At 37.3% G+C, this 27,146-nt stretch overlaps 1 protein-coding gene across 6 annotated transcripts in view; it reads right to left on the bottom strand.

Moving 5' to 3' along the window:
* Positions 1-27,146, bottom strand: part of LOC148816100 (disabled homolog 2-interacting protein-like) — a 365,406-nt gene that overhangs the window by 83,365 nt on the left and 254,895 nt on the right. Inside the window, exon 1 of one of the 6 annotated variants that reach the window (XM_088940451.1) lies at positions 12,597-12,992. The exons of 4 other annotated variants lie outside the window; for them this stretch is intronic. Coding sequence is in view for 1 of the 2 variants with exons in the window: in XM_088940450.1 (XP_088796576.1) it covers positions 1,667-1,689 (23 nt within the window). In the remaining variant the exon portion in view is untranslated. Of the gene's footprint in view, positions 1-1,666; positions 1,767-12,596; positions 12,993-27,146 lie in introns of those variants that run through there. One more of the 6 variants, XM_088940450.1, reaches the window with a different exon arrangement.

The raw sequence follows: 27,146 nt of genomic DNA, 5'->3' as shown, positions 1-27,146 counted from the left end.
AATATCAGTAGAATAAGCAGAGGATTATGCCCGCAAAGGTGAAAGAGACAGGTGGACACCTCACAGGCATGATTGCTCACTGATTTATACGAATCAAGATGACAAATATTCCGGGATAAACTGAAAGTTTTATACAGTAGCCAGCAGAAAAAGCTTTCTGAATCAAATCCTGTCCAGAGAAACACAGTGAAGCTTTTGTATGGCAAGCAGCCACCTCGCATACATACGAAATCATTTTCCCATGAAGGCAGAGCATCTCTGTCTTAAAATAAAATAGCAAAGCAGTCATGTACTGTATAAACATTTAAAGGGCCAACGGCAGTACACAAGAGGAACTGATAAAATATACTTTCTCTTGAGCGAACTTATTACCCTAGAGGGTTATACCATTCTCAACGGGAAGATATAACATGGACACAATTGAGACAGAAATTGTATTGTTTATTCTTGGCACAAGGATTTGTATGTGTGTTATTTTAAAAGAGTCAAAGGCAAGTATAAAAGCAGAAATGCTAGACCATGTGCACTCACACTGAAGAGAATTAAAATGTTATTGCATGGCACTACTGCAATATTCAACCTCATGTCATCTACCACTCCTACTGTATATGCTATACACAGAATCTTACAGTGTGTGGTCAGTTATTTATTATACTGGTGCCAACAAGGATTTGAACCATCTTCCCCCATTAAGGCATTTCATTTGTCATGCTATGACTTAGCTGGGCTATCCACAGCTTACAGCTCCTATGTCCAGGAGCCTCACTTCCACAGTCTGGCTAGCCTGCCTGCCAATCTCTGTTCACGCAACACACTAACCTCTCTAACATCACACAATGTGCGGTACACTGAAAATGATTAGGTGAGGAAGAATTAAACCAAGGATAGAAATTAAGAATACGCAGTAAAATACAACATTAAATAGTACATATAAATATGATATAATATATAATTTATAATCATATTATAATAATATAATAATCATTAAGAATAATATACATACAAAACTAGATTAACCATTAACTACACCCTTTTATTCCCAGGCAGATTTCCTTAATCACCTTTAGAAGCAGTGCAAACCAACCACAAAAAAACGGAGTCAGGAAATCCTGGCAGCTGTATTGAAAGCAGATTTACAGTGACTGTTTCAGTTCAGCTTTTTCACATTTTTTGGATTTTACAGTCCCTTAGCTCTGGAATGATTCTGTGAAGCCCCACATTTTTTGTGACCATTGTGAACAGAAAAAAAGATGTGTATTTATCAGTGCCCAATTTCACCCTTAGTTTTAAAACATTTTCTGTTTTGTATGATTTTTAATGTGTTTTGAGCCAAATCAAATTGGCAACAAAAGTTGACTGCACTGACTCCTTAAGAGACATCATGCTTACACACATGTAGATTTAAGAGTGGTGCCAAATCTGGTATCAATTCATAAAGCACGAAGTCATTTTCCTTATGAAAATCACTTTCATTCCCAAAACTGAAAGCGACACACACTAAAAATTCTCTGGCTCACATTTCGACCAGCTGCTGCAGTTTGCAACTGTTAAAATAGTGCCAGTAAAATAACAAAAAAATAAAAGACTTACATTGTTTTGGTACCCATCATAATAAAACGTTAATAAAAAAATCAAGAACAGGGAAGAAAAAATCCATAGTACTTACTGTTTACTAATGCGATGAAGCATAATTCCAAGGAAGAGTAAAACAGACTTTCAAGAAACAACCAATGCATTCCAGGGCACATATTTTAATAATTCCCTAGTTTACGGAATTTAGATTCTTTGGGAAGCTGCAGCCAAAGGTTGCTCTCTAGACCAAGGCAATTGTAGCCTCTGAAGAGTTATCCGCCAATACACACCCATGGGAACAATCTAGTCTGTTTAAACACACCCTCTGTCCAAGCCTACACAAGTCTCATTTAAAAAGACAGCGCTCTTTTATTAACAAAAAGGGCCTGCTACCCCATCCAACATATAATTTTCACACTTCTAAATTTTAAATTAATGCTAAGAATATTTAGTAGTGGCTCTTTGAATGTAGGAGTGTTGAAAACAAAATCCATTTCCTCTTAATCTTTAGAAGATTTATTTTACACCAAAGACATTTACATCTTGTTGCTTAAGACGAAAAATGCACATGATCTTCTTTCAATTATTCTTGTCTCAATACATACTGCATGTTTTGCTTAAATGAACAGTGGAGGCCTGCTGGGTAATGGATAGTGCAAGTCTAGAATGCTTCCATCTTTTTATATGTAATAAGAATTCTATGTTTTAAGAATTATATAAATGATTGATCTCAGACAGCATAACATCACTGATCAAGCTGCAGACATAAATCAAAAGATTCATAGTCCATTGTCCTAGCATTATTGTAGAATTGTTTTTTTATGTTTTATTTGATCTGGGACTATACATGGAATGTTATTCTTACAAAATCAATGACTCAGAAAATCAACTCTCTATGTATTAATGAAACCAGAACTCACCATTAATTAAACCAGTAGGTACACTACAAGATACCTGAGTTACCACTCCCTCTGCTGTACAGTTTTATTTCTAACAATGCTTTAATGGAGGATATAATCTAATTTAAGGCAATAATGCTAAAATAATTCTAACCCAAACCATTAACAGACAGAACTGTTTTTACTAAATTAAAAAGTTTTAATATATTTTATTTTGCAAGACATAAAATCTCCACTGTTTGAACAGTAACTGATAAATGAGAGCTTTAATAAAACCTATAAATGAGAGATACATCAAACAGACCTTGTCCTAGAAGGTCACAAAAACCTGAAATCTACTGTATCTCCGATTTATGTCAGCACAGGCTATAATACTTATCACATTTCATTGGTTTTGCAAGATTTGTATCTTCATACCATCACAATTAGTTTCAGAAAAGTGGGTGTAAATGTGCCTTTGAAGGAATACACTCTATTTTATATACAGCAGTGGCTTCAAAAGCAGTCATCTCTAAGAGCTCTGAAAATATACAGAAGCTTATGTTTCATAACTGCGCACAGGCAGCATACATACCTGGATAAATGTTTAATAATATTACATCTGAAGCTCCCAATAATGCATCAGTACCAACAATAATGCCACTAACTATTTCAATTTCACTCATCTACTGGATAGAGAGCCATATGTCTTTAGTTGAGAACCAGCTGACCCAAGATGCTCCATCTACTCTCTGGTAATCAGCCTTAAGGAGAACAACAGCTCACATTCTGCTATGAGACAAAGAACACTTATCTGTTGGGCCGCAAGTATTGGATCTCTCTCTCTATGAAATAATCTACAGATGCTGTTTCCTACCACTTATGAAAACACTAGTAAGCACTGTTGGGGGTTAAATATGTTGCTACCTTTCCTTAGAAATAATTATGAACAAATCTCTACTAAAAGAAATTAGAATTGATCATGAGTCACGAATAGCTGCCTTTTTTTATACACATTTATTAATGCAATCAAAGGAAAAAAAGTCAGATGAATATGTTGTAACAAAAAAATGACAATCAGTGAGGAAAGAACAAATATCTTGCTCTTGAGAAACAAACTAAGGAACATACACATTTGATTTACTGAAAGGCCTACAAATTAAATTTTACTTTGGGCTCACATTTCAAGTTCTTTAAGAAATATCACTAAATTTCAAGGAAATGAACACATTTTGGCTTCAGCCCTCATTAGGACAAGCAGACTGGAAATAGAAGGTGAGAAATGAATTAGTCATAGAAGACTTCAGTAGAGCAATCACCAGCCTGATAGAAGCTGTTTTCCTCCTGCTTGTGGCATTGCAAGATTGTTAAAGAACCTCTTTAACAGACAAAGAAATGCTATTTTGCAAGTTACAGTGAAGACACATGAACAGAACCTCACTGACCCAATGAATGCTCATGCAGTACATGCCTCATGCTTTTAGAGGCTAGAAAGAAAAAAGTGGTTTTAATTACACTTCAGAATTTCTTAGACTGCTGTTACATAAAGGCCAGAAACTATCACAGAACAGTACCTATTAAGAACCACCAATGGTTGGACTGTTATTGTTAACCAATATAAAATCTTATATATTCATGGCTGAAATCAGGCTCCCTTATACCTAACAAATATATTCAGCACGAGCAGTCTTGCTACCTTTTGTTTTACAGGAACTGCTAATTTATAAAAAAAACAGTTTCTGCTGGCAGCCATTATGGAAAAAGAACAAATGAGAAATTGGAAAACACACAGTCGTCAATAGAGCTTTTTGGAAAGAAAGCTTTTCTCACCAAAAAGACTGTGACTTCCAAAGTAATTAAACAGCATCCTGCTGTGTCCGATTCTTGAAAGTTCACCTATCAGACTCAGTTATAGCTAGCAAAGGGGTCATGTTTCAGAGTTTCAAAAAGGGTAAATAAACATCCAAAATCATACAGCATGTTTAAAAATACATATGTGCACTTCTCAATTTGACTAATTAGCACTACACAGCAGTCTTTGAATATATAGGTTTTCACTTGTATGAAAGCTTGAGGCCTGAAATTCATCTTGCATTCAGCTCTGTCTTTTTTAGCTTTTCCGTGCCTTGGGGTACTTAATCTAATCAGCATGTGGTCCTTACTGCTAACTGCTTGAGCTGGTTGGAACTACAAAAAAAACTCCTAAAATGTTAACCAGTTAACAGTGGTTTTAGATCTTGAATGGCACTGTCTGCTTTAAAACACAGAAGCAAAGGTTCATTTCAGGGGAATTTTGTAAGACGGATTTTCATTTACAAGCACAGAATTACGCTGTTTTACAGTCGAAAAGTCTTCAGTAAATGAAATTACAGTGTGGTAGGGCATTATATACAGTATGGCTCAATGTGATTGTGGTGAATTCACCAATAAAATATTTCATGGGTGTATTCTCTATGAAAGATAATTCACATCCACAACTGTGACTCTTGCTTTTCATGGAAAAGGAACCTTCATTAAAATTTAAAAGTAAAAAACATGCATGCCATGAAATAACAATATAACAATACTGTAAGCTGAAGCACACGTGTCACTGTTCTTTACTGTAGCTAATACCTTGCTCACAAGAGCCCATTTTGTGTATACATTAAATATTAGAATTTTAATAATTTTAATCAGCACAGAAGCCTGCAGTTTCTACCCTGTCCCACCCACCCCCTCTCATGGCTGCTGATGGCTGAGGCTCTGGCTGTCTGGAGCTCCTTGTGTGTTTCCCACACTCCGGCTTTGTCTGCACAGAAACTAACAGGAAGCTGAGGTCTCACAGGGCCTTGAGTCAAAAAGGAAACAATGGCCGTGTTTGCACATGGGGAAAACAAAAAATGTGGACAGAAAGGAATAAAAAAAGAAGGTTCCTAAAATGAAGCACACCCAGATGTATCCCTCATTTGTTTGCCTAAACTGAGAGACATGCAAATCAACACGCATGACGAGAAACACTTCTAAAGTAACTTTTGAAAAGCCAGAGCCCCGCTAAGCTATTCTAAGACAATGAGGCTTGCTAGGGTCTTAAGAGTTGTGCAGTTGCTAAAACGTCTAAAATTACCGTGGAAAGAAGAAGCATCTACACAGGAACTGTAGATATAGCTTACTGTATCAGTTCAGAACCTTTTTACTTCAATTATTATTATTATTTCCACTGCACGTTTAAAATAATCATAATCCTGTTTTATTCCTGCGCTCATACTGTAGGTAAGTTTATTTTCCTGAAAATACTGACCTCCGGCTTATAAAAGTCTGCTGTTGCTCTGCGTAAGCAACCTTGCTTTACCTTTGACCTTTCTGGCTGACACTACCATTTATAAAACAGGCACCCAACACACTACTCTCTTCCCATGAATCATTTAAGGGAAAGATGGAGGTAACAGCGGAAAGCAGGGAGATTATTCCAGTACACTGATTCTAGGGCTGGCAAACTGATAGAAACCCAGAACACACGAGACCACTGGGTGCTACCTCCTGTTTGTGTGAATCCATACTGTTGCTGTATTAACAAACCAGACCCTGAAATTGATCTAATGTCCATGTACAAAATAAACTCGTAGTGGAAAAAACAACAAAAGCAGATCAGCAAGAGTGCCCCACCTTATTATCACAGCGTTGCCAAACTGCTACCAGATGAACCATATTGTGTGAGGTCATATCGGAAACAACAGAATGTTTATAATGAAAGACGGTGAAAGTCAACTACTGCCGTTTCATTAAACTGTTACATCTGCAAAAACAGTGTTAAAGCTCGATCATAAAATTATGTAGTTTCCTGCTGGTATAGCAACACAGCACATGTGTGAAGATATACATGTTGATATCCTGGTTTCCTGGATTTAAATAGCAATTACTGTACAACGTATTACTTTTAATTGTCTTGATGATAAAATGGCTTTGGAAAATTTGCTCTGACTTGGACAGGAGAATCTAAATAAAAGCTTTGAGTTTAATAAAATTAAAAAACGGTTTCGGAAGTTCTCTTTTTCAAACACACAGGCATTAAAACATTGTCTTGAAATGTATGCTATACCCGGAAGCAAAAAATGAAAGTGTTCTAAATAACCCACCACAAACTGCTGTCTTTTTTAAACCTCAAAAACAGAAGTACAGTCTAGTGTTATCTGTTCATTTCAGGCCATGTTAAATTGTGAGTCAGTATCAGTACTAAAAAAAGTCTCCTTGTTTTATGCCTTTACCAAAAAAAAAAAAAGAAAATGCTACTTAGCAAATAGCCACAAGATGAAATAGGCAGACTTACTGAACACTCTTAAAAAGCATGTCATTTTGTATTAAATAAAAGCAGAGGCAGCCAGTGAGGAAGAAATGAAATATTACAGCTCCACTGAAGCGAGAGACTCAATCGAAATACAGAAGATGATCATGGCTGCGTATGTAAGCTGTTAAACCTTTCCTTCCCAAAGAAGTTGAGAGCACCCTATGGAAAATTATCTTTAGCCATCACCATTCAACACCAAATAAAAGAGACATTAATAAAAAAGACTGCAGCTCTGACACGATATCTCTTTTAGACTGGGGGATGCAGCAGGACATTTCAGCACTGAAAGCAAGGTTGATTATGACATCAATTAAGGTTGAAACTCTGAGTCACCCTTTACAGATTTTAAATATTTATTATTATTTAATTACAAGTAACCATTTGCGTCCTTATCAGCAGCAATGTTGTGGGAGTCTTATTTATTAATGCTGGTTGTAACAGGAAGACTAAATTTCTTTCCAGCTGGTCTTTCAAGGCTGTTTCAATACAAACGCACTGATGAATATAACTGAATACAGTAGCAATATTTAAGTATTATATAGGAAACTAATTCTTTCTAAACCTTAGAAATAAAGTGTGATTCCACTTTCTGATTCCGATTATATTAACATATTAATATTAATATAATAACAGCAAAAGTATCAAATTTAAATGTTCAGACTTGACCTTTTTATGGTTACTGCCCAAAACCGAGTTTTTAAAGTCTCTTCTTTCTATATGCATTAACATAAGCCTAAGAAAGTATACTAAAGTTACTGTGCAGCTTGTACTGTAAAAGACAAAACCTCTATAGATTATATCAATTCTGTTCTGAGGGACGGTGTTCAGAAGTGAAGGAATGTCATAAAATTTCACAGATCCCCTATCAATGGCAGACCCTAGTATCCAAACCCTGAAGCCAAGTGCAAACCTACAAAGGATTCCTGGCAGGTTCCCTCAAATATCTTTAAGAAGAAAATGTGTCACAACAGCAAAATGATAAACTGAAGTTAACAACATAGCCCCTAGCACCACAACATTGGAGACACCATTTCACAACATTTCACACGTATGAAATGCAACTGAACACTTGCAGAAGCAGAGAGAAGCTTGGGAAATGTTCCCTTCCACATAGACGTACATGTTCGAATGTGCTAGATTAAAAATGTGCTATCTTGTCAAAAGCAAACTTTCTTTTTTCCAATAATTACTGCTAAGAACTGTCCTTCTGGTGTTTGCCTTCGGACAGAAGTGACATAGCAAAGAAAATTCATTATGTTACAAAGGCATCTTATGAGAAAGCAGACTATTTTTGCTGCAAAATACGCACGTAACATATGCTTGTTGGGCTGTTCTATATTAAATACTTCTTAGTCATCTCATACTTCCCCATGTTTCTGAATGTCACATGGATTACAATACACTCATTACACAAACAATAAGCAAGCACAGGCACAAGATGATGGCAAAGAATCAATATTCCAGTTAATTAATAACCCACTGTGTACATTTCAGGCGGGTCTTCATTCTACAGTACATGCAGTACTGTACATGCAAGGCTTCATTTACAAGCCAAACTTTCACACTGTACCAAGCCCCCTTCTCTAAACACAGAACCGCACACACATACATTCTCACAACAAGCAAAAGGACTTTATAAGTATTAAGACAGAGCAAGACAGAAAACTGATGCTGGAGTCTTTCCTCTGCTTGTTGCCTTGTTGACTTAATGAGTAGTCCCACAGAAGGCATCGATTTTTGTAACAGACAGCAGTCGCATCTCAATGGGAATGGCTCTGCTAGCTGCTTTTTCCATTGCTTTACAACGGCATGCAAATATTAACGGTAAACAAATTAAATACTAAATACTGCCCACACAGGATAAATATTTCACACACATTAAAATAGCAGCGGAGCAACTCGCACTGGTAATTTGCTCAGTCCCTCAAGCTGTGGGATTCTATTTATCACTTTTCGACTAACTGCAAATGTCCACTGTTCAGGTTTTTTTTTTTAAAAGCGGCACTTTGCAATAAAGCCATTGGGACACAAAATAGGCACTGGCTGCTAAATGCTCGTTATTCTTTTACATTTGTTTCTTTAAGAATGAAGTGCAGAATTACTAAGGAAGTGGGGTTACTCCTACGCATTTCTGCTTTCAATGTCTGTTGGACATGGGCAGCCAGTTAACTGAGACTTCATATGGCCATTGGCTTGCCATTTTCTTCTTTTTTTCCAGGGAGATAAACTTTTTCCACCGGTTAGAGGAGTATTTGATTGTGCAAACCTCGGTGTGCATGACAATTTCAACACCCGGCTATACCATGATTAATCAAACTGAGTTGAACTTGAAACAAAAAACTACCGAGGTTCAACTTCAGCTGATTTTTTTGAATGGAGTCAGTTGTGCTGCCCAGTACAGTACACTGTACCAACACAGAAAACTTGTCTTCCGCTGGCTCAAACTCTGGGATTTCTGGGATTATTGCCAGTTATCAAATGATCCAGATCAGAAGCCAGTATGCCCACTAGTGGGCTGAGTAACATTTACAAATTTGATTTTGATGGTTTATACTGTACAAAAAAACCCCTGTATCTTTTTACCTCTGTTCAATGTGATATTAAGTCTTTCTTTCTGTACTTAACACAGTCTTATATACTGTACAGTACACAGCTTTATCCTTAAATGATTCGTTGTGGTGATTTATATGTAAATACAGTACTGTACTGTACGTACTGTATAAGATTTCAAATGAAATAGAAAACAGATTGTTTATAATCACTGGATTGTCTGCAGTTATATTAATTGACACAACTGGTAAGATAAAAAGTACACACTACAAAACGCATCTTCTTAATTGTTTAAACAATGGAACTGAATGGGTATTAACACAATATCAGAATCCAGAAGCACCGAAAGATAGAGGGATGGGGAAGAAGTGTGCTTACGGAAGCAGAACAAAAGCCCAGCAGTCTCTCTGTGTCCCCCTTGCTCGTAGAAATGGGTGTCACACTGTATCGGAGAGCTGATGGGATGTTGTGAAAATGACTTATTGCTTTCTTGCACCACTCTTTCCCTCACCTGATTGACGTTGCCTCCAGCACAAAATTATAATGTGTCACTTCACACTTAAGTAACAGTCGCTGAGCAAGGTAGAGAGGCCTGGAGAAAAAAAACTGAGAAAACTGAGCACAACAAACAGCCAGATGATTTGGCTCCAAATAAGGCCTATCTCCATTGGGAGCCCATTAAACTGGCAAAAAGAGTCTTAATGACATATTTGTTAAACTTTGCCAATTGTTCACCCGGTAAAGTTGCATCTGATGCTTCCAGAAAGTGAATGTGACAGTTTTTTTTTCTACACAGTATGCATTTAATGAGGAGCACTGCTTCAGCTCACTTTGACTGTCTTAGTTTTTGAGCGGGTCAAAGTCGCGTTAAGATCTTGATCAAGAGCTAGTAAAAATCCAGAATGGACTAATGGCGCTGACCTACTTCTACCGATGTTTCCATGTCAGAATTGGCAGTGATGTGCCTGAAGTTATAGGACATAAAGCTACAAGAATACTGCACATTCACATTCAACACAATTAATTATTTATTACAGGTTATCTTTAAAGTACACACATGCTATGCTGTAAATATGACTCAGTTAATGGGTGTCTCAGCCACCTGCACAGATGAGCAGAAATTTAAAAAAATAATAATTCTCGAGAAGCTTTCCAGCCGTAGTCTGCTTGGAGATAAAATTTACATTTGATAGCTCTCTCAAGGTTGATAGACTAACAGCAGGGTTTCAGCTTTAAAATCTGAATTTGCGATATCTCATAAGGAAAGCAAGGCTGTGCCTGGTCAGTATTGATATACTGTAAGAGAACTCTAAGTCCCACTAGAGGTGGTGGTGTTAGTGCACCACCACCGTTACTAAATTAGGTGGCACCCAGTCCCCTGAACTAGAATTTCTAAACCAATATCCCACTGAGGTGACCAAGGACACTGAGTTGCAGCTGCAAGTTAAACTGAGGTCCTGACTTCTTGGTCATTAAAGATCCCATAGCATTGTCCTAGCTTGTTCAGTCTGCTCCCCAAAAGTTCCCTTTAATTTAAATGGAGAAGAATTTCTCACTTTTCCACCTGATTTTCCAGGTGGTCGGACTGATGCATAATGGCCACTGCATGTCGTCCAGATAGCAGCTTCACCTCAGTGGTGGATGAAATGGGTTCCCTCCTATGCTGTACTGTATGTACAAATCTGAGCAACTATCATCATTCATTACAGGTTATTGTTACCAATAAAATATTATGCTAAGGGAAGGGTAATGAAATCACAAAAAAAAGTACGAGAATATGCATGCAAGATAGCAAAAACACAAAAAAACTCAATGTGCATATTTATTTTCATTCAATTAAAATCATTTTTTAATTAATAATATCTAATGTTAAATACCGCAGTTAATCCACTGTCAACATAGAATATCCTTTAAATACAAGCAACACAAAAGTTCACAATCATTCTTAGACAACTTCAGAATCTCATGCATTACCACATCTCAGCTCATATATCACTGTCGTCATCAATTAGCTAAAATGTAGCAGAAAACACTCTTTTAACCATAAAGAGAACAGAGGTAATTCTTGTATGAGTTCTGGTCCTGAAACATGTTTCCCCTCCCCCTCCAGACGCTAGATTTCGGATTAGTTTCAGGAGGAGACATTGCCCAAGGCAAAACATCTGCATTTGTAGCTGCTGGACACAAATATTGAAAAGGCTGTGTTAAATAAGTGAAGCAGTGAGGTGTGTATGACACACAAAAGGGCTGTATTATATTTGCAGGAAAGGGAAAGCGGATTTTGTAAACCCATGCCTGGAACCACCGTGTTCTTTAAAATGAGGCATGCTTTCTAACGTGGGCAAAACGGAAAATTTTAATTGGGATTTAGAGTTGGATTCTTTCCACTTCCTGACACTCGCATTTTCACCAGATACTGTACAGTGAGATTTAACGTGCCTATTTTAGGTTTAGGAATATACTGTAACAATGATTATCAGCAATAATAACATCTTACATTTACATGTAACTACTAAAATAAGAGTAAAATCACAGGAAGCTTTGCAAAGGGTTAGTGATGTAAGTAAATAAAACTTCCCATATTCAAAGAAATATATTGGAATAAACCTCATTCTACAATTACAACAGGAAGTATAACACTGTACAATAAATCAACATTTAATAATGTGTTAACCTATTTACAAAAATGACTACATTTTAGCAGAAAAAAGTATATATAGGAATATAATAGCATATAATAGGAAATGTACATAAAAAAAGTTTATGTTAGAGGCTACTTAGTTCTAAAACTACGTACGCCTAAGTGCAGTATTACCTGGATTTGCAGTTACAGAGCCCTTAAAGTCTGTTCCATATATTAAGTCTGCAAGGTTTTAATTACTCTCCACCATATCCATCAAATGCCACAAAGAAAAAATTACAAGATGACCTCATAAATTACAAGAGTCAGATGATTTTTGCTACATATTTTGGCTTACTTCCCTCTGGTTCACGAAAATAGCTAAAGAGTAACATTACCAGACAAGGTCAAAAAAAGCATCGATGTCTGGCATTTAGGGTTGCAAAAGAGCCTTTTTTCTTTTAACTTTTAATTAGAGACCATCCCTGAAACAGCTTTTAATGGATAAAGACAAAGCAGAAACACTGTCTGGAGAATTCCAGTGGCTCTCAGAAAACACAACAAACAAAGCCGGACACAGAACAGACACCGGACAGAAACAGAGCATCTGGATTAGTTTCCCAAAAAACACTGTCAGGGAACAGCAGGCACTCACCGTGCATTCCGTCTGAATTTGGAAAACGAATGAACAGCACACACTGTGTATTGCAGTTCAGTAGAAAGAGGAAAATGGACTACAGTATGTACAGACTGTTCTTAGAGCTCCATTTTCTGCCTGATCTGTTCCTCTCCACTTCTGTGCTGTTTGGTCAGGATCGCTGGAGTCATTTAACCAGCTCTTGAAGAGATCCTCTTGAATGTGTTCTTCTCTCTTTTTTTTAATAGCAAGAAGGCTGCCCTACTTCCTTTCCTCCATAAAGTGGGCCACGCTTTCCTCTCTCTGCCTGTGTTAACAAACCGCTCAGAGCAGGAATTCTCTCTCGATCACAAGCGCTCTCTCACTCTCTTGTGTTATCTTACTCCTCCTCAGTCTCTGCAGCTCTGTGATCTGAGCGAGAGCAGAAGCAGGAGGAGAGAACAGGGAAGGCAGGCCCAACCCCTTGCCTTGCCTGGGAGTGTGTGGTCTTTGTCCTGTCTGCTTTATAAGGAGTTGGCCCCAGATCAGGCAACAGTTTACTGTACTGTATGTGCTTTCTGCTTCTCAGAGAGCTTATGTCTATCAGTGAAAAGCAATTTTATAGACCTTTTTTTAAGACAATGCATCAAAACGGGGGATGAGGTGTTGTTTGTGGTAGTGGTGGGCTGCTATATGCAGTAATCAGATCTATTTCTTATGACAGTCAATCTCCAGAAGGATTTGGATACAGAAATTGTACCCCACTAGTTTTCTATCAATCTACACCACTGCAAATACTTTTGTTTACAGAATATTTTGAGGGTTCTACAGTTTATATCAATTATTTACATGTTCAGCACAATGCAAACCTTTTCTAATGACCTCATTCAGGTGACTATGTAACCAGTCATTCTACTTATCTCTCCATTTGTATTTGGAACAACCGGATGCTTAAGAACAGGGCATTTGAAGCAACTGTGATACTCCTGGCTGTAGGGTGTTTTAGCAGGTACAGTTTTTTTAAATAGGTGACAATCAGCAAATCAGACACAAAATGAAACTGTAAAGTAAAACAAAAAACTGCCATTTTATTGATCAAATGTGGGGAAAAATAAAAAAAAACAAAACCCTAGCCCTTGTTTGAAAGCTAATTAATTTTCATATGACTCTAGATAGCTGGGCAGCTCAGATGCATGTTGGCTACAAAAAAAAAACACCTTCTCTGAATGAACTTTCCAAAAATATCCATGGATCCTTCCCAAGAAAAACTCACATCTCCACGGTGACAAAGGCAATACATCTCCCTTCCCCTTCACAATTAGACACATGTTAATCTGTCTCTGGTCATTGCTCCTCCCACAATCAGTAGTTCTGTGGTGCATTTTTGCAATCCTCGCTTTTTTCTACCTGCCATCAACGTCAGCTGATGCTCCTCAGAAGAGCTCAGTTTCCCACAGTTTCATACTTTGATCATGGTTTTTAATCTTTTGTTGGCCAATTTCTTCTTTCAGTATGAGAATCTCTTTCATGAGTATTAAATACTGCTTGTCTTCTCCTTTTTCCTCCATCTGGCTGGCCTCCAGCATGGCCTGGTTTGGACAGGTGGAATTCTCTCCTCCTCTCTGCCCCCAGCCTAACTGGGACTGAAGTTTTCCCACCTACAGTATGTCCTTCAGTTCTTCACTTCCACCTCTGCAGTGGGCATGCTGGACTGGAGCTAGATGAGGGAAGACATCTAGTCTTGTTTGGTCTTTTTCAGCACAGCCTGGAGGTTGTGTTTGCTGCTCTGGGAGTTCTTCAGCATGCAGACACTTTGGCAAAATGTGTTTAGTCTCAGCCTGACTAGACTGCAGTCAGCCGATTGGTTTCTCATCAGCCTGCAGGCCCTGTTTCTTTTTTTTAATCTCAGCATATTACTCCATTAGGTGCACTCCTGATGCACTTTGTTTAACTCAGCATTGTGCTTGCTCTCAGTCTGGCTGGTGGCCCAGTCAATGGTCTGGGGATCTCTTCAACCTACAGTACCTCCTCTCTCAGAAGTTCAGAGCGCAGCAGCTCCATTTCCATTTGTCCACCCCTTGTGTTCCAAGAACCTTGGGGACATTTGTTCTTCTACCTTTTTCACACTTAATTTGGGGACTTCTCCTCCCTCTCACACTTTTAACTAGAGGAAAAAATGATTTCCCTTTACTCCCAGGTATTGTTTCTTTTCTTTCCGTATGTACTGAATTCTTGGACCTCACGAAACACCATAAGGTTCATATTTACACATGGCAGCTCTCCTGTTCCTTACTGCATCTTCTTCTCTCTACTCTCCTCATCAGGCTTTCTCTCTACTTTTCTCATCAGAGCATTTTGTCAGGCTCTGTAGTGGACTCCTGTCTTTCCCGTCCAAATGGTGTGTGCATCATTAACAGCTTTCTGTGTGATGGCTCACAGTTCAAAGTGCCTCTGTACTTCTTGACTATCATGTATCTGTTGTCCAGTGTGTTTATTTTTCTGTGATACCCACTGTACGTGGTCATGCTATGATGTCCATGGTGGTTGGCTGTGACTTTATTCATCATTTATTATTCGCTGTTTCATAATGTAACGTGCACATTGTGTGGTGTTGCCTATTGTACTGAGAACAGCTCGAATAAGAATCCCAATTAGTAATAATTCCTTATACTTACAGTATATAACTCTTTTCTGGACACTCCACTCAAAGCACTTTACAGGTAATGGGGACTGCCCTCCACCACCACCAGTGAGCAGCACCTGGATGATGTGACAGCAGCCATAGTGAACCAGTATGCTCACCACACATCAGTGGAGAGAAGAACAGAGCGATAAAGCCAGTTCAGAGATGGGGGATTATTAGGAGGCCATGATAGGTAAAGACGAGGGGGAAATTTGGTCAGGACGCCAGGGTAACACCCCGACTCTTTTTGAGTCTGGGATTTTTATTGACCACAGAGAGTCAGGACCTCAGTTTTACATCTCATCCAGAGGACGGCACCTTTTTACAGTATAGTGTCCCAGTCACTATACTGGGGCATTAGGACCCACACAGACCGCAGGATGAGTGCTCCCTACTGGCTCCACTGACACCTCTCCCAGCAGCACCCTTATTTTTTTCCAGGATGTCTCCCGTTTAGCTACTGACCAGGGCACACCTGCTGAGCTTCAGTGGATTGCCAGTTGTGAGATGCAGGGTGATATGGCTGCTGGCAATGTACATATACAAATGGCGAATAAACTACTCTCTCCTTCCCATCCTGGACTTTTGGGAGCCATCTAGAATCTCCTTCACTTAACCACGTCCTTCTCTATGAGGGTGGTCAGGTGCATAGTGGCTGTACTCCCTACAACAGAAACAGAATGGAGCATTTTCAAGTGCAAGTTCCATTTGTTTCTTACCCCAAGCTCTTGCATGCCTCCCCCGACCCAACTCTCTCCAGGCATTGAGGTAGGGAGAGTGTTATGGGATCACTTCCTTCTTAAAACGCTTATCGTCCTCCAAAAAGTTCCTAATCAATCCATCGGATTGTCACCAAATGGCAACAAAAGTGCACTGTTCCCTAAGTCTGCAATTCACTCCCATATCCTCCACCATGTGTATGATACACCGGGGGTCAATATGCAATTTGTAAAACACACAAATGCACTGCAAATATAATGCAAAAACTGTAAGCATTTACTTATGCAGTATCAGAAACAAACTCTAAATACAAACAAAATTCCATCGCTTTCTTGAGATCCAGCTAAACGTCTTGTCCTCTGTAGAACTAAGCTTACCAGGTCCAAAACAAAAACTCTCTCCAAAATATTAGGAAATATCAAACAAATGGCTCTGAAACTAACAACCTATCAAAGGGCTTGTTGGTCAATTGTTTCATGCTCCCTTCTCCCTGCAATAGAATGCCCCCTGCTCTCTTACTCAACAACAACGGTAGAAGGACCTTAGAAGCCTTTGCTTCCTGTATTTTAACTGTCTCCCAACCAATCGCCTTTCACCAACTGGTCAGGTGACTGGGGCCAGCAGGCCATTCTACAAAGCTTTCTGGTGAATGGAGTTCAGATAAGATTTTCCATCTTATCCGAACCTGCCATCCCATTACACAATGGAGTCTCCTGCACATACAGCGACAGACAAAAACTGTTTCAGAACTGTTTAAGTTAGAAAAAAGAAAAACAAGCTTACCATATAACTCCCTGATGAAGAACCTTGAAATGTAACACTACTCATATAAAGATTGCATATATGTTTTTGTGAGTATACCATAACAATAAAATGTATGAAACCCTTCCATTACTTGGGAGGTAGTGGAAAGCATTGCTCTGAACGCTTTTTATGTTTAAAACTGCTTTTGCTGTATAAGGAAACAAAAAAAATCTATTTACCTAATGAATTTAATGCAGGAATCCTAGAGAACATGGACATATTCTATTTATAATTAATCACAATAAAAGCAGTAAAACCCAGGATTACCATAGCATTTATTAGGATTAAACAAGTATCTAGTTTTACAATCTTTTTAAAAGATATGACTTTCATAAACAGGGGGGAACAATATTATTCAAAGCGTCATACATTCATTTTAGGAGTTTGCCCTATAGTGTTTTTTTATCAAAAACTGTGACTTAATGGCCACAATTTATATCAGATCCAAAGGATTACACATCGGTTTGAGCACACTGTGCTTTTTGCAAAATCTTTCTGATTAACAATGGATTCTCCTTTCTTTTGATTAAGATCCCATCTGTTTCTGATCAGGGTCTTAATCTGCAGTGCATTACTCTGCAATTGGTGTCATGCTCATGCAGATTTGCTTCCAGCCCAGATTGTCTAGTATAGCCTACTTGTGGTGCTGCCAAGATCACAAAAGAAAAATGCAACAATAATCTGGTTCAATCAGCCCGTTAAACACCACCTTCCCTTTCCAAAAGCCTACTGTGCAAGCCAAGCTCTGTTAAAGCGTCCAGCGACAGCTCTTCATTCTGCCCAATTTCAGTTTGTTTTCAGGCTTTGTTTAAGATGATATCACACCACATAAAAAGCAAACTTCTATGAATTGTCAGAGGGCTGTCAACACCACACTGTACAAATGAAAATTCTGGACAGCTTATGTGATCAAATCCAGCACGGATTTAAAAAGACATCTGCAATAAGTAGTTTGCATTTTTAATGTTTCACTCATTGCCATCAATCACTGGCATCTGCTCGCATCTTGAAAACACAAGACATAGAACTTAAAAATATGACCATTCAAACAGTTCCACAGAAACCAAATAAACAAACAACTGTATTTTTTCAAGTAACATTATAACCTCCTATTTATAAGCTGGGGTTTATGATTAGCGCAGTACAATCACAGGTTTATTACTGACAGCAAGCCATCTCTACTCATCAAGGATGTTTCTATAAGAGCCATGCTTTTCTATGACAATCTCAGCACATTAAAGCACCACATTGAGAGAAAGATATTTAAAAATTAAACAAATAATGAGTAAAGAAAAAATTCAAGTTTACATTCATGTGAAAAATAGTTTTATTATTATTATAAGCTTTCCTGTTCTTTGGTGAACCACCATCTACAACAAAGATTCTAAGTGGAATCTAAAGATTTAGAATAGTAAAGTAACAGTAAATAGATAAAAAGTCTTTTAGTGTGGTGAAAAGTCTCTAAATGCAACATTTTTTATTTACATAATTTTCCAGCCGGAGAATAATATAAAGAGATGTGGAATAAACACTAATATTTATTCTACAGTTTCTTCAAAATACTTCAAATGCTACCATCCCTGACACAAACTTTGGAACACTGTCTCAGCTACTGAAACATTCCACCAACACCAGTGAAGGGTTAAATTACAACATTAATTACCAATTTTCTTATTACAAAACACTATTTGGTATATTTTGAAGTACAGAAAATATAGAAAATAGCTGCTTAGTGCTTTACAGCAGTTTACAAGGACATTGGTATGCAAAACTAGCAGATGCATACAGTACAGTACATACTACAAACTGTAGAACAGCAATTTAGAATTATAAGATAGTTGCCACTAACAGTAATAATATTCAATGATATTTATTATTATGTAGTTATGAACACCTTTAAAATTCAGAACACTGATATGTTTATATTAGGTTGCAGTTACAAAACAACATGAAAATGTCCCAGACATTATTTCAATACTGATAAAAAAGCAATTATGGTCAACACCAAGTCTGTCACAAAGAAAATGAGACACGCAATCGTTTGAATCATCTCACAAATGTCAAATAGGACAAAAAAGTATTTTTTTTTCTGACTAAATGCAGTTTCACTCTTTAATGGGTAAGATACAGGTCTACACCAACTCATGTGCAAAAAGAAACTGAAAAAGGTCAAATTGACCCTCCCCCCAGTTTAACTAGAAATCATGCTTTGCATAAACTAAATAAGTTTTTACCTTTCTGACAGTTCCTTTGAGGTAATCCAACCAGTCCCATACTGTTCTAAGGTTAAGAAGGCGCTGAGTTTGCATTTCCCTCACATAAGATAACACAAGACAGTGTGGAATGTAGATTTGATAACAATGGCTGGCCCCCTGACAGTAACAACTTTAGACGATCTGTTTACCATCTTTAACCTGAAGCAGTAACAGGAGGAAAAAGCAATGTGCAATTAATTGGTATCCAGCTATATAGTGCATGCAAAGGGCAGACCTGTCTGTCATAAAAATGGCTTAGAATTTTGACTTCATTTTTTTCTCCTCTGACCCAGTTTTAATGTTGCGTTGCATCAGGAAAAGAGGAAAATAAAACCAATTCTGTTGTTAAATGTTTCAAACTGCTCCTTGGAAAGCGCAGTACCACTTGAGGATATCCTGTTAGAATAGAGTGCAAGCTTTACAAAGCATGGAGGTCTGTGTTTCAGCTGGTCGTAATGGTACAGAAGGAACTGGTAACAGCTGAAGGCAAGAAAAAAAAACGGATTATTAAACTGTGGTAGGGGAACATTTTCTCTTTAGGAATATAACTTGTATCTCTTTAGGAAAACACCACTGGCTATTAGGATACAAATACAGGGCAGTGATATACATTTTTGGTACAGTTCAAATGATCTAACAGTGGAATTATCAAGAGGTGCATTTTTTACTTCTGTAAAGAAGATGCTAAATTCAGATTGGAGTGAATACTTTTCAGTTTTTACTCAGCAGTGTTAGTAACTGATTGTTCTACATATCTCATTTTCCCTTCATGATTGACCGTTTTCAATTCTTTCTAAACGATTCCAGCACTTCTTTTTTCCTGTGTCATTGAAGAGCTTATTTAACAAACAAGTACTGCCAGATATTGGTTTGGTTCTGTGTGTCATTGTCCCAGCACAGAGCAAACTGGAACCTGCAATCATCCTTTCACCTATATCATGGAACCCTGGCTAAACACAGTAATTAGTAGACAGTGTTTCTTCACTGCAAGTTTTTTTAGTAAACGCATTGCATATCCTGTATAAGGTAATCACACAGCATCTCTGCTGTTTATCTGCAGTTGGTCCAAACAGTAGGAGGTTTTTTCTTTTTAGCATTCTATTCACACACTTTATACGCCATTACACGTAATTAAATGGTTGAATGCATCTTGTATGCCAACCTGCCTTTGTAAACATCAACCTGCCTTTGCCCAAGGGGTTCTCAGCCAAGCCTAGAACTCCAGTCACATAATAAGCCCTTGACCTACAGACACAAATTCATGGCTGGCTAAGACAGTACTAATGAGAGCTAACGCACTGAATTTTGGCTAGTTTCATTCTTTACCAATGGCCCTGAGCAAGCTGCCTCTGCTAACAGAAAAGCAGATTTGAAATGTCTAAATCTTTTTATTTCCACAGATTCTACTCTTTTAAGGCAGATGGGTGCTGGTCTCTGCTTGAGAGACCTTTTTATTAAAGTACAAACTAGACCACTTGAGGTCTTCACTATATTCTCACGGCAGTCTAAAATTAAGTTAATTTAGTCTTTAAATTGGGATGAATAGGGAAAAATATAACTACAAGTTTTGTTCCTGCTTCAACACTTTTTTTATGTTTGTGCCACTTTTTCTGAGCACATTTTTATGCAAAATACTCAAATGTACAGTACAAGTGGCTTTTTTTTTCAGTCTACGAGGACTTCAAGAATATTCCTTTCCTTGGGAATATTTGCCTGTGGGCTGCTTAAAAAAGTCAAAATGGGCTGCTCAAGAAAATGGGAAATCAATGAAACTTTATAGGGGGTTCTGTGAACTGTCTGTTACAGCACATAAGTTCATAAGATGGGAAAAGAAAAAAAAAGAGGAATACTATAACTTCCAGAAATCAATTCTGACACATGTGACTGATCCCTTTCGAACTGAAGTCTTAGAATTACATAGACTGTGACCTGTGAGTTTATTGCGGTACTATGTCTTTGCCTCCTAATTGTTTTATAATTCACCATACCAGGAAGTGTCTGCACAGCACATTGTGGATAAAGTTGGCATAACACAGTAATATAGCCTGGCTTCATCAAGGAGAGATACTGTAGATCTCATGTTTCACAGAACTCCTACTTTGTTTTACGACAGCAGTGCAATTTGCAGTAACTAATCCTGCAAATCATGTCAGTAATTAATCTACCACATATGCACTGTGTGTTCCGCTAAATGAAAAAAGAAGGGAAAAAGCACACTTCCAAAAAGTCAATGTATGTGTTTTTTCCCTATTGATCCGTTCAAAGGCATCTTGATTTACTGTGAAGTTCTATATTAGTTGTAGAATAACGGAATGATTTCAGGTTTTTAGAGGGCTCTGTTATATTCAATTTAGCCAGTGCTCTAAACAAAGCATGAGTCCTCCACAGGGATGAAAATAGTTACTACAGAACTGCTACCAACTTTAACTGCCATTGACATTAAAATACAGTATATTCCTTGAATACACCATAATTTAATAGTCAAATATTCCTAGCTCAAGCAGTATCTTGGGGATCCTGAGTGTCTACTGCACATCTTTATGCAAATACTAGTCTTACTTCATATATAACGTGAGACAAATCTTTAACAGTACAGTACAGCACAGTCCACAGTATATAAGGTTAGATTTAAGATGGCCAAGAAACCAATCACTAATAGCTAAGCTACTGTAATTACAAATAAGTTATTCCTTGTTTTATTTACAGTAAATGCATTGTTGGGATGTAAATGTTATAAATGTTGTATGAAATGTTTTATCTCAATTCACCAAGAAACAATATGCATTTGTCTAATTTAATATTGTTCTGTTTCTTTATTTTCTGTCGAATTAAGTAGAAAGTCCTTGTTCATCGTTAATAAAGCGATTCCCATGAACAGCTAGGCAAAAAAAAAGATTCTGTTTATTGTCTTCCTTAATCATTTGCCATTGTAATGGTAATTTAATGAATAACAGCAATATTCCAATTTGTGGTAAGTGCTTATTTTAATTAAAAGAATCAATCTTTTTCGTGGCATGACATGAAGATGAGAGACAAAAGAAAATCTTTAAATGCTTTTATTTAAAATTCTTCTGTGCATTAAGAACTGCTGTACAATGGACATTCATGGCATTTAAATATGAGGATCTAATTAGGGTTTTTAAACAAAGTTGAATATAGCTACACTTGCCACTTCTTTTAACATCATTAAAAACATTATGACTATATATTTCATTTTCTTTGCTATCAGCATGTAAAAATGCATGCATGCTGTATAAGTAGACAAGTTAGCATAGGCAGTTCAGAGAGAAACACAACGGTCTGAACTTTTCCAACAGCTAAATACCTGGATGAACACAGAAAATCTACATGTTAAAACCACAGGAAACAGTTGCAAAAGTGACGGAAAACCACATGAAAATTTCACCTTTGGTCATAAGGGTATTGAAACGTTGATGCAAAAAAAAAAATGTAATGCAAATCACAGGAACTATTCTCCACACACCACAGACAGAGGTGACATTCATGCCTTGTTCTGTCCTGTTTACAACACTGAGTATCGGTGTCAATGAGCATCTGTCGATAGAACTCCAGTTGCTTGAGCCAATGGTGCTCCTTTGCAACATTGATTAATTCAAGACTATTACATTGAACTGAAAGTGAAATGAAAAGCAAGGAAACATATTGATCTACAGATCAGTACTATATATTGCTTTCTTGGTTTCCCCCCCCCCAACAAGTGAAACCTTAATAATAAGATTAAGCCATATGGTTTTTTGTGAAAGCTCAGTCTTCTTTCCAGATGCCCTGGATGATGTCAGACATGCTGTTTCTGTGACAACACCCCTCCCTAAATTTCCTTTTTCTCTCTCATTAGAGTCTGCTTTGCATATCTGGTAATGAAGTTTATTTAAGTATTTTAGCATCATAACAATGTGTGTAGGTTAACTGGCTTCTAGGAAAATTGGCCCTGGTGTGAGAGCGTGTCTGTCTTTGTCTGTGTGTGCCTTGCCATGTACTGGCGTACCATCCAGGGTGTACCCTGCCTTGCAACCTCTGCTTGCAGCTCCCCCACAACCCTGAACTGCAAAAAACAGATAGAGAATAAATGGAAAAATGTGTGCGAACAAACAGCTGAATCAATGTGCAATGAACATTAATCTTTAATAAATCAAAGCTGTTATTTTAATCAACGCAAGATTTCATGCTTTATCTGATTCATCTGAAACAGTATGCGTAGTCGCTCGTTAGGGGCAATTTCCTCATTATTTAGCAGACAAAATTCCTCTTTTAAGAAACTGATGTAGTCTTCAGTGTTGGATTTCCACAGATCTCACCGTGCTAAAAACAGAGGAACAAGAATCATAGCCTCAGGCCTTCCTGCAATATTTTAACAGTAGTAAAAATCCAAGCAATCACTTTTCTCCAAACCATTAGCATAAAAGTCTTCTGAGCATGAACTACGAACACTGGCCTATACATTTATGGAGAATGTATAAAGCACCACAAACTCTTTTTTTTCCATTGACCTTCAGATAGCACTAATGTCCTCTAAGTTCTCTTTGTCAAAGCATAACAATATTCCATTTAGAATCACATAAGTAGCTAAAATGTATTTATAGCAACAGTACTGCATATCTACATACTAATTTCTTAAACCAATTCACAATAGCAAGCTGCTCAAAATTTAGACACTTTCAGGCTGTGACAATTAAAGATGCATTGCCATCATATCCATGGAAAGATGTTGTTAAAAAAAACTGAGAAACTTTTTTCATCTGTTATAAAAGCTGAAAAACTACAAGTGAGTGTCAGAAGTGACCTGCTTCTCTCTTCAGCTGGTCTCTTGAATCCTGTCAGTAGTCAGTATGTATATTTGTTTTTAAAAAAAAGCACAGATAAAGGCAAGTTTCTGAATGCCCCAATCCGCTGACCTGAAAGGGTTTTCTGAAGACGCTAACTGATCAGTTATTGCAATGCAATCCCTGCAGACATAAGATCTAGGAAGATATAAGTAAAAACAAACTGTAAAATCTCAAATACACATGACCAGTTTTCTCGATTGCTTGCCATGCACTGAAGAGTGCTTTTGCTCTTACCACTTTCTTTGTTTACAACTAAAAATTCTGTGTACTGTTAAATATGTTTAATATCTGTTCAGCTATTTTTTAACACAACAGAAAATCAATGATTATAATCTACTCATACTGTATGAAAACAAAGCATTCTGTCCCTCAAAAAGAAAATCAACTGCATTATTTCCCAATAGTATTGAAAACATTAGACCTTCTATTAATTTATATTAGAAAAGAAAATATACGGTATATGTTTAAATTTTAGAGGAAACTGAACGGTCTAATCACTGTTTTTTAATTGTGTTTCTATAGCTGACTTTCTGAAAACCCCTTTTAATACATTTGGAAAGAGAGTATGTTTCAATAAAGATAAAATTCATCCAAATACACTGGCAACTGTATCACACTGTGATTGATTGTCTGGATCCATATTGCAGCACAAAGTTATATAATTCACTCCAGCAGTGACTGCTTCCACATGTCCTGATGTATATTTAATCCACCACACACTGCCACATGTCATGGATTACAGTGAGTTACCCAACACACCTAAAAGATATACTGAGAATGAACAGATTTATGATTTACATGGAAAATTAATATGTATTGGTGGAAACGCTTTCAATAGAAAATCACTTAAAATGTGACTAAGCCATTTTGTGTGATCTGTCAAAATGACACAGGAAAGTACATTTCACAATGTTGAATAGCAAAGGAATGAAAAATGTGATAATTTCATCAAGTATTATCTGTCCCCTACAAACCCTATTTCAAACATTTAGCAAAATTATTATTATAATTACACCTCTTAGAGCACCACTTTCAGACTTAACTTTCAATGCAAACATTATGTACCCATTAACTACTGTAGGTACATTATGAGCACAATCTAAGCGCATAAGTTCACCTGACAGACAAGCAGACCCCAAAGAATTCACTGTTCATGAAGGTGAAGCATTTCATGATTTTATGCCTGCCTCATTAACTCGGGTAATATTTCCTGAGATTACATTCATGAAGACAAAGACTGAAACATTTGCCGTGGAACCAAAAAAAAAAGTCTATTTCCCTTTGGGACTTTGCTAAACAACTGCATAGCAACAGAGGATCTTTACAGATTGCACTAAACCCCATTTTTTAGGAGTAATCCCAGAATAACAAGATTGGTCCTCTCTGCACATCAGTGGGATTCACAAGAAGGAGCCAGGACTTATCTTTTACATGCCTGTAGGTTGAGCAAATAAGTTATTTTTAACAACACTGAGAAATGCTATCCATAAAATCTGGAAAGTGGCAAACACATCTTCCAAAAGAGACTTGAGAAATAAAAAGGGAATATCAGATCGTAACTAATGTCAGCAAAGAGTTTGACTACAGTTTGACTTCCAAGTTCTAGTATTTAAATGATGAGGCAAAATCAATCATGCCAGGCAATTATAAGGAGGTTCATTATCATTTAAATATGAATCCAACAAAGATGACAATCTCAGCACTTATTACAAAATAAAACACCTTCTTAATGCAAAAATTCCATCTGGAATGACGTTCTAGGGATGACTAGTCTTTTGTAGGTTTTATCAGAGAGCATCTGGCTAGCACATTCAATTTAATGGCTATAATTGGCAGTGAGGACACATAACTCATTAATCAAATAGCCACTTTGTAACATATTGTATGCCTGAAACACATAAGTTTCAAACTCCAGGGAATTAAAAAAAATCACATTTCAATTAAAAATCATGATACCGATGGCAGTCTGAGCTTTATAGCAGTTTAAGGTGCTGCTATCATACAGATGGAATTTGAACATATCTATCTTGCTTTGTCCATTCATTAACACTTTTTAGCTCTCTTGATGCCGTTCAGAATGTTAACTGCAGCAGTAACTTGCCAATTTGCAATCGGATTTGTGAAGTCTCCAAAAAAGTTCTGAAGCCAATGCTTAACACTAAAGTCTAGATATGGCTGTCACCGTCATGACAGTAGCCTTCAGGCAACTTTACTCAGTTGTTTTTTTTCATATTCCCAGTGGTAGCGTGCGGCTTGAATTATTCAGCTTAGTTCCGTTCATGGTTTCATTGAACCTCGATGAAATGCAGGCAAGAGAGTGAGGCAGCAGTGCAGTCCTCAGCCATGCTTAATATAGAGCCCTGCACAAACCAGACGAATGGTTATATACCTTTTCTGCTATTCCAAGGAGATGTTCACATGCATTGTCATGGGCACCAGTTTTTTACCACCCTTGCATCAGACGCACGAGGTGTCAGAATGTGCTTAATCTGTGCAACTCACATCAAACCTAAAAAAAGAAAGGTATGTTCCAGCCATTTTGTATATGATATTTACATTGTGCAGATCATAATTATTTACACCAGTTATAAGTGATATGGTATGTCGATGGTAAAAGCAAAATCAAAAATAATTTCTGGGTGAGCGGGCAAGTTAAAACATTCAAACACACATACTGACACAGAGGCAGAAAGTGACTGTGTCTAGAGAGGAAAAGCACCAAATGACCAAAAAGCAGGTGTAATCACAAAAAAAATTCAGTTTCTGGGGGCTGTCATTTCCCTCTTATCTCCAAGTACTATGATCCTGACTTCATTATAAGCTTTAACACATTAACGATTACTGTAATATATGTAGCTGTGAGCTACAAGATAAAGGCTCAGAATGGGCCCTTTCAGAGGTTAGGAGTTGAGGGCTTTCAAGTACAATGTATTCTTCTCAGACAAATTTCCTAAGCATCTTTCTCTGTGGGTTCTGCCGTGGCTTATGCAGATATTTATAGAGAAATACTGCAATACGTAAAGAGATTTCTCTAAATGAAGGCTGAAAAGCAAAAACAAAAATCAACACTTAACAAATACCGTCAAAAATTATCCTCCGTTCAAAACAGGTACTGTACAAGGGATTTACAGAATTGAAATGTTATCTTGGCAGTGATTAAGGTTTCTGAAGAAATGACATCATAAAGCTGGAGCCCCAAAAGACATGTATTAAATAATTTACTGCTAGTTTTTCAAGATGAAAAACCTATCTGCAGTTTTTTTTTTAGCAAACTGTGAACGCT

This window comes from Atractosteus spatula, chromosome 23 (genome assembly GCF_055471065.1).
Source record: "Atractosteus spatula isolate fAtrSpa1 chromosome 23, fAtrSpa1.hap1, whole genome shotgun sequence".
Taxonomy (NCBI): Eukaryota; Metazoa; Chordata; class Actinopteri; order Semionotiformes; family Lepisosteidae; genus Atractosteus; species Atractosteus spatula.
This window is presented reverse-complemented; position numbering and strand designations above follow the sequence as displayed.